A 13,817-nucleotide genomic window follows, 5' to 3' on the forward strand; every position below is an offset into this window, starting at 1 on the left:
AGTGTTTTCCAGAGAAGTGCCTAGAGAAGCTTTCAGAGAAGCCCCTAGTAGAATTAATCGTTGTTATGCATTGGAAGCGCGATGCATCAGCGCTTATTTTGTGTGGAAACATAAACAACACGCAAAGACGCGCGTAAAAGCTGCCGGCGTACGGGAGGCCAGGAGAGCTCTCGAACCGGAAGTGGCGGGAGCAGACAATGTACCCTTGGGCCTTCGCGCTTTTTACCGGTCACCTATCTTGCGTCTGTAATGCGGTAGCATGTAGAGTGCTAACATCCGTGATTGTTCGGTATCTACTACATATACCCTTAAAGGGATAGAAAACCGATTTTTGTGTAGTGCCCGTCCAGTGTTTTATACACTGGGGTAACCGCAAGGAATTTCCAAATAAACAGGTAGAAATACTTTTAATTTTGCACTAAAATTTCTGAAGTCTGAAGTTCCTCTATATAGCTCCCCCAGGGAGCTCTCTGCGGGAGCTATAAAGAGGAACTCTAGTCTAAACGTGACACTACCGTACGTGTCCATACAACTGCGTCATTTTCGACGCGTGATTCGAAAACTGCATGACGGAATGGAAAATGTTGCACATTATGTTTGTTCTAGCCGGGGACACGTTTTTAGATACCTCTTTTCATCTCCCGTGCAGTTAAAAGTACGTTGCCTCACGGCTCGCTGTCATGGTTGCCAGCATTCCTTTTGCCGGGCCACGTATGACAGGTAGATCTAAAAATTCCGATTTCAACAGTTCTAGGGCGCCATCAGCAAAACCGTTTCGGGTTAAAGGGGCCATGCGGATAAGACACAAGTTTGGTTCATTCGAAAGATTGCCTCATTAGAATTATACTGACACCACTTATAATTTAAACTTCGCTCAAATAAGCTATATAATAAGGAAAAAAACACCGCGCTATCTCCACCAACGTGCAACCTGGGGAGGGGCGAGGCATGCAGTGCATAAGTGTATAATGCGATTTTGATGATGCGGTTTCAATGTATGATGCGGGTTCCGAGTTATGATGAAGCGTATAATGCGGTGTCGATGCTGAGCGCTTGGCGTCTTAGGCCTTGGCGTTTTTGTCCACGGAGATGAAACCGTTGGGGGTTATATGTATACACAGCTTAGCTGTAGAAGTCTCGTGTCTTCGAAGCACCTAGCGTTCTTGCGCAAGGCGTTGGAAAACGAGTGTCCTGGTGTGTTCTTTTAGACGCGTTACGTTCTAGCTCGAGGCGTTGGAAAACGAGTGTCCCGGTGTTTTAGTACCGTGTCTACATCAGACGCCGACAGCCCGAGCCCCTAAGGTGCTTCGCACCTAAAAGGGAATGACCATGCGACTCACCAGCTCATTTCACGCACTAGAACCTATGACGTAATATGCACAGCTGTGCGATTGGCTGAGGCCGGCAAAGGCAAACGCAAGTTAGGCAGAGCTTATAAGCTTGCAGAACGAGCTAATTTTATTAATTTTATAGCGGTGAGAATGGTGGGGTAAACATGGGAAGTTACGAAAGTACACGTAAACATAGAAGTACCAGTGCGTACTGCTGTTGGTTCTGCGCACACTATGCTTGTTATACCCGCACAGCAGTCCGGCGCTTTAGGTATAGTCTCACTCGACACTGGCCCATTGGCGTAAGCGATATTGTCTTACGTGACCCTGTTTGTCGAGCATACCCCATGTTTCATGAAGCGATTACTACCTACCGTAACAAAGACAAGCCCAGTGCAAATACGGTCAGAAACAAAGCAACGGCGGACAGCGGTCCGGCGCAGTATGGTGGCACCATCTAGGAGTACTGACGGTGAACAAGGTCTTCCGCAGTCAGCTGCGGACTAAACAGCGCACTAACGTTCGTTTGAAGACCTGTCCTGGTTACGTCATCGCAGATTTCACGAAACACGATTTGGCGGGAGAATCAAAATTCCAACTTAAATTGATTAATTTCTCAGTGAATAATTAGCACCCCGGACAAGCGCTGGGGTACTGTAAAACACCAAATCTTTCGAATAAAACAAACGTGTATAGGGAGGCGAAGCTAAAGTTTGCCGGGCGAGGGAAGCGCTGCCCTCTCCCCTCCGGGGGAGTACGCGGCGGCGGCCGCCGCTTTGGCACGTGCGTTTTCCGCTGCGCGCGTGCTGCATTTTTCGCGCTAGAAAGAGGGCTGGGCAAAATTTTTTTTTTGATTTTGACTTATGAAACCATACGCGTCAGCACGTGTCCAGCAAGTTCGGCTTAAACGTAGAGTAGTTACTGAGTTCATTTTTGTCGACGTTTGTCTTGTCGTCTGCTACAGACGCGCCGCGCAGCCTGCTTCCCGCCGCTCGACCGGCAGACTGCCCCGACGATTTTAAGGGGGGAAACGCGTTGTTCGGCGGTCGTCGGTTGCTCTTTTCTTCTGCAAGGCGACAGCTGTTCAGCTTGTCACAGCGTACTTTTCTCTTCTTTGTTACTCCCTTCGCGTGCTCGCGCTTCGGACATCCGGACTTTCTGGACTGCAGAAACACTGAGGCTTGCAAGAAATGTAAGATAAACGTGATTGATTATGGTTAATAGGTTATTTCTTACTCTTGAAACAATCAGCTGCATCTTATAAAAATGCATTAGAAAGGCACAGGCTAATTAAGGGGTGCGCTGACAGCGCCGCATTTCCATTTTACTTGTCCTTGAAGAAATTTTTGTTCGCAATGTTTGTCACCCGCTTGGATACAAGTATGGGTTAGCGTGACAGTTCGCGGAAACAACAGAGCAGCTTGTGGCGTATAACTTTTAATTACTATTAATACGCAGAATTTGGTGTATAACTCTTTTAATTACCAGTATTTGTAAATGTGGAAAAAAAACGAACAACGCAGCAATCCCGTCCAGAACACAAGTCACAATGACAAGACGGACCAGAGCTACTACAGCCAGGTAAATCGCTAGAAACTTTTTTTTTCACCCATGCAAAATGTCAACCTATTGTGTTATATATGGACGATATCGAACGGCACCAGCTAAACAACTCCGAAGTTCATTTATTATAGCGGAAAACAATCATTGGCAGCATGCATTAAAAAAGTGTAGAGGGGAGGACTCGTTAGAACACTAGTTCGCATTTTCAAAGCCGGGTAATGTAAACTGAAAGCACACAGATACAAACAAAAATGTGTCAACTTATTTCACCTTTCGAACCGCAGTGATCCATGCTTACCGTCTATCCTTTTGGTGCGCTTTCGCGGGGAATATGCAGAATTTAACGAATGGATCCTCTTCTTTACTGTCGTGGCAGCTGACCATGCAACAATATGGGGGGGGGTTTGCTTCGCTTTCAGTTTCATCTTTTCGTTTCGGGCTAGTGAGGAGTGTTCCCGCCGCTCTTTGTACGTGCTGGCTTAAGTGGCTCGCGCAGCCGGCGGTCGCTTTGTTCGCATTCGTGAGTAGGAGGCTGGATGCCTCAGGCGGTGCGGGAGACAGCGCGAGCTGCGCGTGCACTTGCCAGACGCGGAGGAGCGGGCCGGGGGGCGTCTGCTTAGGGCGCTGAAAAGCCGTTCACCAGACGCTGTCGTTTCGCGATGACTGAGGTGGTTAGACCAGCCAAGGGTCGCCCACAAGAGCACTTTTTATCCCGTGAAACCGCCGGGGCGCTCGGCCGTTCGACTGGCGCGTAGCAGACGACGCGTCTCTAGCAGACGACAAGACAAGCACCGGCAAAAATGGACCCAGTAGCTACTCTACGTGTAAACCGAACTTGCTGGACACGTGCTAATGTGTATGCTTTCATAAGTTGAAAGAAAATTTTATCCAGCCCTCTTCCTAGTGCGAGAAATGCAGCACGCGCGCAGCGAAAAAAGCACGTGCCGAAGCGGCGGCCGCCCCGGCGTACTCCCCCGGAGGGGAGAGTGCAGCGCCACCCGGCGATCGTTCCGGAACCTATAGGGAAAACATACTCGACAAAAATCGGTAGTCTGTCCCTTAAACCTAATGACAGCAGGTGCCTTGTTGTCTTTCACCACAAATGAAAACAGTTGCAGAGGCGAGGCGGGCCCACCAGGACATATATGCCTCTCCCTCTCTCTCTGGGGAATCCCTCGCCCACATAACTTCTCCTCAAAAACACTTTGTGCCGTGGTGTTAGTGGTGAGCAGAGGAAAGCCGGATAGCAATGCAACGGGTTCTCGTTCTTCCTCCTCCTCTTCCCTCCCCACGTGGCCTGTCTTCTACAATTGCCCGGTCGCACTTAGTATTACCAAATAATTCTTAAAAAATTTCGTCAGTCTTGTTTTTTATTTCATAATTTTATGTTTTGGGGCAGAACAGCCCTGCCTCAGAATACCCCCACCGCTGGTAACGTTATGCTTCTTGCCTGCAGGCTCCTGTCCTTGCTACTTCTGCTAAGCCGCTACCCGGAGCCTCATCCGTGCCGCAATCAGGCGTGCGGATACATAGAATTAAGGCCCTAAAACTCACCACCCGTCACCGACGATCCAGTCACCATAAACTTTACTGCGTCTATTTTCCCATGGTCCTATCCCCAACCAGGGCCTACCGGCTCCTCTTAATAAAGCCATTCATTCATTCATTCATTCATTCATTCATTCATTCGTCCATTCATTCATCTCTCTACGGATGTCCTTGGCGGCGACGTCACCATTTACAGAGGAGAAAGCCAGAGCGCGGCAGCGTCTGTCTCAGGATGCTCAGGTCACTGCTAAAAATTAAAATGGCCTATGCCTGAATCAGTATAAGGACAAAAGTCAAGCAAGCCACCTTATTACGGCAGGGCCGGGCGCCTGTACAGCCTTGGATGGCGCGATTTACTTAGTCTGTGTGCTACGAGGGCGAAGAACCTTCGTCCGACTAAATCTGACTTTTCACCTACCTGCTGATGACGCCAAGAAATGCGAGAAAACACTCAACTATCCCTAGTGAACCATGAACAACTTCTCTTCGTTTGGCGGCTACAGTACAGCCGGCCAAACGAAAAGAACAAAGCGTGGTGCTTGAGACACTTCAGACCAAAACATGAACGTAGCAAACCTTCGCATTGAACACCAGATTTAATTTATTAAACAGCTGCGATATCTGCACATGAAAGACAACCACGCTCCTCTTCGATCCGCCATCTGATCCAAAACTCCAAGTAAAGAATGCTTCGCTGCTAGCCAGTTCATAAGGAAGAAAACTGAGCTTTATAGGAGAGAGCATGACGGGGCTGGGCGTAATACAAGACTAAGCCAGAATTTACACACAAAAACTCGTCGGGGTTGTTTTTCACAAACAGAACACTCTAATGACACATATAGGTGATCGGCAAGAACACTGCAATCCCCAAGTACCTCAATATGTAAAAAAAATAACTAAAATGCGCTGAGACGTGAAGGTTACTGTACACGTCACAATACCTCGGATGTTCTCGCAGTATTCCACATCTCTCATTTAGCAGCGGGTGCTCAACCTTTTCTAATTTTTGTTTTGTTTTTGTGGCCCAAGTTGGGAGCTGGGTGGTTAGGAATGGGGGGGGGGGGTCAAAATTCAGCAGAACTCAGTAGTGGATATGTCGTCTCGATCGACAATCAAGCTGAATTTGATGTTTCATCTTTTTCGAACGAAAGCTCTACTGCGCTACATCTTTCAAGGTTATTAATCACGTCGCATTTGACCTTCAGCCGCCTTCAGCCGGTATAGCTGCGCCATCCTTTCTTATCGTTTCGCTCACTCGGAGCAACGCCTGTGCGGTACCACGTGTCTACGGGAGGGTTTAACGGCTGCTTCGCCGGGGCTTGGTCTTTCAGTCATCGATGGTGCGCCGGCTGGGCTGTGTGCCCTTCGGAGCTGGTGAAAAGTTGAAGTAGATATAGCTAGACGGCAGGCTGCAAACTCTCAAGCAAAGAAAAACTTTTACAAAACACTGTGTGCATAGTCTTAGTTTTCGCTCATGATAGTGATAATCCGTTTCATATAAGCGTGCAACGCAATGGAAGGGGCAGAAGTAGTCTGCAGCAAAAAATGAACTAATTGTATCCCTCTGCCTCGCGTAGTTGCTCAAGGAGTATACGATGCGCGGGCTGGGAAAGCGAACACGTTCGAAGGACCGAGGCTAAAAACACAGCCTGGGATCTCATTTTTCGGAAATAATTTTTAACAGCGGAGCTGTTTAAGCTTGAGCTTGGTCCAGTGGCGTTCCCCCAAAAAATAGCAAGAAAAAATACCGCACGTGAGCGTGTGCCTCGTGAGGAGCGCCCGGCGTCGTCCAGCTCGACCTTCGAGAACACTCTGCCCAGCGTTCGAGGCGTGATCCACTCCGGGCAATGGTAGAAAACGAAGCCTCGAAACATGCGAGACTGCCTCCTCATGCTTCCCCATCCGTGAAACATGCACCCACGCGGTGCGTAGGTGCCAGCGCTCCCGTGCCCTTACACACAGTCTCCCACCATGTATGTAGACGCCGCGGAGTACCGAAACGCAGAGGGCTTCGCTCTGGGTGTAGTTATTCATCCCAAATCTCCCCCAGCCACTTCCCTAACTGTGCGCACCTCTTACCCCGCAACGTCGGAGGAGGCGGCAATATCACTGACCGTTATCACCAGGCCGCAACCACACATTATAATCACTTATTCGAAGACGGCCGTTCAAAACTTCATTTGCGGTAGCATTTCGGCTACGCCACTCAACATTATTTTCCAAAATCCCCCTACCCAACCAGTCGACATCATCTGGACCCCGGATGGCACACACTGGGGTGGGAGGAACGAGGCGGCCCACAAAGCAGCAAGTGTTGGGCTCGCTCCCGCTCCCCACCACGGCGCTTGGTAGGCATGCGATCGACTGCTCTCGTACCAAGACGTCACGGAGCATCACCGTCGCTCCCGCCGCCGCTATCCCCTGCCCACACCACGGCCGGGCTAGAGCGGCGGCGCGCGCTGTGTTGATGCGCACGCCGCCGCTCTAGCCCGGCCGTGCCCGCACATCCCTCGTGGCGACTCCTCCAGACAAATGCCCTTGCCAGTCGTTCCCTCCTCCACAAGATCTATCCCTCTCAGTTCCCAACCCCCAACTGTCCCCTCTGGTGACTCCCTGTGACGCTTGTTCTTTCAGCCCATTCCCCCCCCCCCCCCTCATCTCCACCATCGAGCAGTGGGACGACCCGCTGGGCACCTCGCAACCGGGGGTGCAGCTACTTCTGATTGACCCAGCCTCCAGTTGTGTGTAATTCGTCGTCCTTGTCCCGCCTAGCGCCAGCAATGTTCCGAGTAAGTTTATATCTTATTCTGTGACCGAGCCGCCACCGTCGCTCCAAGCCTTCGGCCGTCGGCCACCACGCGTTCCTAAGCCAACTTGCATGAAAAATAGAGCGATTTCTCTCTCTCTCTCTCTATCTCTCTCCTCGCCTGTTCGCGTTCGCGCCTAAAGTGGGGAGCACAGAAGAACTCGCGCAACAGACGCAGAGTTCGCGAAGCGGGTTGCCGCGGGTTCTAGCGCGTGCTAAAGCAGTCAACTTTGCGAGAGACGTGAAAGGCTGCGGACAAAACGATCCGGGCCTGCCAGTCATGGAGAACTTTCAGCGGCAAGTTCGGAAATCCATGTGAGGTGCAACAGACGGGTCTCCGGCGAAGGGAAAGGGGCCACCAGCTCTGCTGTTGCTCCAGTCTTGCACCACTAGAGCAGGGTGCGCCAATTTATTAAAAATAATAAGCGTAAGAAAATAAAAGAACCGCAGGCAAATTATTCATGTCTACACGGCTCAATGCGACGGGCTTTCCCGCATGGCTCCGGTGACGTGCGGCCAAACGGTAAGGGGACGGCTTTTGAAAGGTGCCTCATCTCTTCGGCACTTGGCCTAACCTGCCCTCGTTCTTCTCCCAAAGAGCGGGAAAAAAATCGTGCGTCCCATAATTTAAAAAACGCAGTGTCTAGAGTTACGTCCGACGGAACCCAAAATTGAAAACTAGAGTTACGTCCGACGGAACTTTAAACCAGTTTCTAGAGTTATTAAAGGATTCAGATTTTTCTGTGCTAGTCCACGTACACTTCTTTCCATATCCAACACATGTAAGCAAAGGAAAAGTCGGGAATTACCAAAATTGAACCTCGCGCAGTGGGCGCAGTGCCAGTTTGTAGTGTCTGTAGTTTGTGCCGAGAACAAATTTACATGGGTCAAGAGTTTTAACGAATGTAATTAATAGGGCTAGACGTTAGTCAATATTGAAACCCGATTAATCGGCTCGCTTTATGCATCGATTATTCGGTTGTGTTGGTTTGGAAGAACAAATGACCAAAAATAATTATGTAGTAGCAGAAATAAGATCAATATGCTCATACACTTGTTCACACACATTCCAGATGAGGTAAGTAGGTCATCGTCACGGCGCATGATGCGGGCAAGACGTTTATCAGCTCGTTCGTCACAAACACGTTTCTAGAATCGGGAACATCAGCACCCGTCGCGAGTGCAGATGGCGCCGATTAATCGCGCCTTGCTTAGAAATTGTTTACACAACGGCAAAATGGTATATATAATTGCCCACTCGTTTTTTGTGTCGTGTATATCTGTAGTTATTATTCTAAATTTTGCTCTGTGGAATGAAGATACACGAGCTCAGAGATACACGAAGTCGACTTCGTGTATAAAGTCTAAGAGTTGTCGATGAAATATTATTATTGAGTTTTCCCAGCAGCTTAAACCGGTTAAAACAATTAATCGCGGCTAAAGCATTAATCGATTAATTAGGAGGTTAATCGATCAATAACCTACCCCTAATAATAAATAATCAATTAGGGGTAATAAAGCGAATGTCCTGGTAGTCCTTTTTTTCTTCACAGAAAAAAATAAATGTCGATAAATTTTAGTTAATTGATCTGGCCAACTAATGAAAAACGTAAGGAGGTTCTATTTTGTTCATTCCCGCCTTCTCCTTTGCTTGCATATGTTGGATATGGAAAGAAGTGCACGTGGACTAGTACAGAAAAATTTAAATCTTGTAATTAAAAAAAAAAAAAAACTCCATGAACCCAGCTGGGATTCGAACCCAAATCGCTGCAGTAGTGCGAGCACTTACATCACGCTCCTTGCCACTTGACTGATGGGGAACCGGTGCTGTCGAACATGTTACCTATGATTTACTGATTCCGAACGGGTTTGGCCATAAAGCAGCAACATTTGTGTTTTCAAATTTGACATCATGTATCGTACAAGTGACCATTTCAATAATTGGCCCACTCGATTCACTAGTCCTAGACGGTCCGCGGGCAGTCTGAGGACTGCGTTCGGACCGGAAGTCCCATAGGAATACATGGGAAAATCGATCACCGGATCGCGTCCCGGGGAGTCCACGGATGATCCGGGACTGATAACGGAGGAACTTCAATGTTGTGTATGGATATAGAGCGTTACGGTATTTGGTGCCATTAGCTGTAAAAATTTTTGTTGTGCTTTACATTACGCCATACGTAACTCAAAACATTGGCCTAAGTTCCGTCGGACCAGGACTCTTGTCGAACGTAACTTTAGTTTTCAATTTTGGGTTACGTCGAACGTAGCTCTAAAAACTGGCTTAAAGTTCCGTTGGACGCAGCTCTAGAAACTGGTTTAAAGTTCCATCGGACGTAACTCTAGTTTTCAATTTTGTGTTCCGTCGGACGTAACTCTGGACACTGCATTTAAAAAAAAGATAAAAACATAACGGGTAAAAAAAAAAAGATCAACTTCAGCAGATACACGGAATCGGTGACGCAGCTGGGCTCGCTTATCTAGAGAGTGACGACTAGGGCAGCTTGAGCACGACGACATTATCAGGATGCAAAAAAAAAGCTTTTCTTTCTCTATGCTTCCGTTTTCGCATCCTCATAACATGATTGCGCTCAAGCTGCCCTATTCATTTCCCTCTAGATAAGCAAGCCCAGTCCCCGGTTCATGAAGTCAATTTTTTTTATAGACCTGTTACATTCCTTTTTTTATGGCACATGACAAAAACGACGAACTTGTCAAGCTTTGCCCTTCCAGACACTGGGATATTACTTGCTTGACAAGAAGGCGTTGACACTGAGGCACTCCGGAAGCTGCCCACCCACCCCGCACATGCACAGACCCATTTGGGGTTGTTAAAAGGTGCTTGCATTAGTTTTAGTTTCCAACTCATTTCATTGGTTTATATTAGTCTTGACATGCCCTTCTCTCAAGAATAGCCCTTCCCGAAACACGTATTTAAGATTCTTGTGTGGGGGCGGGGGGGGGGACATCTGCAGTGCAAGTGCGTTTTGAAAATAAAGTTTGTGGGTTGTTAGTACTGGAATAGGGACCCGCAACGCAAGGCGAGGATGATGCCACCACACGACGGAGGCATGCAGCAGAAAGATGAAAAATCAGGTTAATTTACCATTGCGTCGGCCTGTACACCGAGTTTCCTTCCTAGAACTAACAAGAACATACAAAAAACTGCCGTTTACGTATACTCTAATGAGAAATGTGTTAATCTCAGCTTGTCAGAATATATATATCTGCATTACACCAATACTGAAACACTTGTGGTCGAGGTCACCACACGAGATGAAAGTTTACTCCATACAAATATAGCATCATAAATAAAGCTAGAAGCTGCAGGATTCCCTCTGTATGTTTTATGCCATAGGAAAATTTTGCAAACCTTTTTAAACGAGCCTTTCATTTTCACACAGGCTATGAGAAGCATGCTTGACAAATTGTAAATTTCAGTTTTCGCATCTGAAATCACTAAATATTCGCTTAAATTCGGAACTATTTGAACAAAACCATTATTCGGTTCATATTCACTTTAAAATCAAAAATGACTAATTTGCATACCCCTACAATTTACATGAGATGTTTTCTTGTAGAGGCAGCAAATGAAAATGCGTACAAAATTGCAATGCAGGTTAAAGGGGTACTTGGACACATTTTGAACATGGCCCATAAATTCACGACATTATGAGGTTATGTGCTGAAGTACCTGAGGAGAATATTGCTTTTTACAAACAGGAGAACAATCCCAATTACTATACAAAGAGTCATTGCCTTTCCTTTAACGATTTAGAATTCCCGCCATCCTTTGTACTAAAGCGAAAACCCTCGCTATTGAACAGATTTTTCCCGCACTTGCACATTATCTGCTCGATGTCAGCTGGCTCAGCCTTTTAGTCAATTAGTGTTTAACACTAACTCAGCTTGTCAGAATATATACCTGCATTACACCAATACTGAAACACTTGTGGTCGAGGTCACCAAACAAGCTGAAAGTTTACTACATACAAAATACAGCATCATAAATAAAGCTAGAAGCCTTGAGCTAAAGTGTGTCAAAAAGTACCCAAGCCTGTAGTCAGCCGAGGACGCAAAGACAAGCCTATTCCATTCGATTAATTGAATTCAAAACTGGATAAAATAAACAGTAGATAGTTAACCACTTCTATTGAATCAGCATTGGTTGCAGCCAACATATGAACACCACAAGTGGATCCAACTTGCAGCTTTTCCCATGAAGTGTATGTCAAGGACAGCATAGGAATCTCAACAATTACCTACTGCAATTTGGGTCCTTAGGATGGCAGCAGCTTTGGGATTTTATCTAAGAAACAGTCACCATGGAGACAGCTAATAGAGGGCTACTACTGGTATAATTGATATGCTATTTCAAGAGCAAATTAATAATGCATGCTGCTTTATTAACCATCTGCTGATAGCAAAATATCACTCAGAGTGAATTTATTTGACATCATGCAGAGCTGATCGGACCGCAATGTACATGTGAACAATTCTAAAGAACATGCATACCTACGAAAGAACAGTGTGACAAGTATTTATGCAACATATGTTTGCATCATTCATCACTTGTAACAAACACTGTATTTTACAACATGGGAGCTAAAGTGTGCTAAAAAGTACCCAAGCCTGTAGTCAGTCGAGGGCACAAAGACAAGACTACTCTATTCGATTCATTGAATTCAAAACTGGATTGAATAAACAGTAGATAGTTAACACTGTGCGCATACACAGCACAATGATGAGCTCCACTTTATCACACCCATTTGAGTAAATAAAGATGCCAGCATGGAAAAGTTTGCTCTTAAAAACCTGACAGACAACAGTTGATAGTTCTAAACAAGTTCAATATTTTACAAGCAGTTCCCCATCATAAAAATTACAGCGAGCCACCCGTTGGAAAAGTCACCCAATTCTGCCAGTAGTGCCAGCACGTGTCATTAGCAATGCTGCATCAAAGGCAGCCACAAAACCCTTACCTACAACAAGGCTGGTCTGCTTTAGATTCCACCGCAAATACACTTGGATAAGAAACAATGCTGTCAGTCATTGTAATAGAGGGAAAAGGTGGAGGAAAAGGGCTACACACACTAGCACTAGCCTCTCAAAGCCGAGAGCTTTGAGCATAAGAGCATCATGATTGCTAATGACTTTGCCCTTTTATGTAACATCAACAATTGCATATGTTAATTTAACCAGTGCAAAGACATTGAGCAAGTAATAGAACTGCATTTTCCCACTGGAACGAATTCAACATAAAAATTAAGCAGCACATACGCAGCTTGCAGAACATTTCCACAATCTCAATAACCGAAAAAAAAAAAAAAAAAGCTGTTTGCACAATTAGTAATTGTAAAAATTGGCATGAATGTAAGCACTGTCAGGCCGTCTTATTGTGATGCATAAACTGTCATGTCTTTGTAAAAGGAGCTGCAGCAGTCCTTTCAATGCCGTCGGCCCTTGCGTTCTAATTTCTTCTGCTTTTTCTCATCCATCTCCGGAGGTGCTGGCTGGAAGAACCATGGCCCTAGGATATTGACCCAGAGCAAGTAGAATGCATAGCCAGGAGCCTGGAGGAAAAAAAAAAAGTGTTGGGGTCACATTAAGAAGCAAACTGCAAATTGAAATCACAAAGCAACATTTATTCTTTTGATGTCTTTAACTACCTATACCCCTACACACAACAACTATTGATAAGCCCACTTTCAGGCACGCATCAGCATTTAGTATGCAGCTTTAATACTGCACTTAGGTTTATAATGGTATTTTGTTTGTCCTCAAAGAGATTTTTCAGGTGAGGGAAAAGGGTCCTAGACCAAAGCTTCAATATTACAACTGTGATGAAGAGAATTAGGGGACATACATAGTTTCTCATTAAAATTTCCAATATGAGTCTTGTTACCGCATAAAAAAGGTATTTTAAAATTCATTAAAATCTTTAAAACTAATTTTATGACCACTTAGAGTTCCTGATCAAATGCACCTAAGCACAGCATAATAAGCTACACACAAGTCAAGACCTGCAACAGGACTAGCATCACCATTCCGGCTCTGTCAGACCAGAAGATATGGGGTGATTTCAGATAAGATCGAACAAAGGGTGGCAGGTCGACCTCTTCAATCCACTTGAAATTTCTTTATATCCTTCCCAGGTTAATCAGGGAAGGACTTTTGCACAGCTCAGATGCAATGCAAAAGAGACAACCTATAGGTATGTGGTGCGTGGAGAAACCAGCAGAGTATGAACACTGTGCGGCAAAGCCGACTCTTTGCATTGCCCGTAGACTTGGGCATAAAAAAGGAGCATTAGCGTGGGCGGACTACATTTAAGAACACCGGAGCTATGGACATCAGGCTATACTGAAAGAAAACATTATTCAGCACGGCAGTTCCAACAGAGTTCTGCAGTTCCAAAATTAAAATGACCTCACCTACATTCCATTTCAAGTGTAATCAACTATGTCTTGTAATAATGTGAACCTTGGTCAAAAGTTTACACAAAGTAAAATGTGCCCCAACTGGCCCATGGACAATTGCTAAAAAGCAGTTCTTGCTAAACTGTGATA

General features: G+C 46.0%; 1 protein-coding gene across 1 annotated transcript in view; it reads right to left on the bottom strand.

Annotated features, from left to right (window-relative positions):
• Window positions 1-12,548: 12,548 nt before the first annotated feature.
• The window catches only part of LOC144155250 (transmembrane protein 208-like), a 34,856-nt gene continuing 33,587 nt past the window's right edge, over window positions 12,549-13,817 (bottom strand). Inside the window, exon 6 of the mRNA XM_077686574.1 lies at window positions 12,549-12,821. Coding sequence (XP_077542700.1) covers window positions 12,696-12,821 — 126 coding nt within the window. The 3' untranslated portion in view covers window positions 12,549-12,695. The remainder of the gene's footprint in view (window positions 12,822-13,817) is intronic.

This window comes from Haemaphysalis longicornis, unplaced genomic scaffold (assembly GCF_048455015.1).
Source record: "Haemaphysalis longicornis isolate Haplotype H1 unplaced genomic scaffold, Haemaphysalis longicornis Haplotype H1 scaffold_1, whole genome shotgun sequence".
In the NCBI taxonomy this organism is placed as follows: Eukaryota; Metazoa; Arthropoda; class Arachnida; order Ixodida; family Ixodidae; genus Haemaphysalis; species Haemaphysalis longicornis.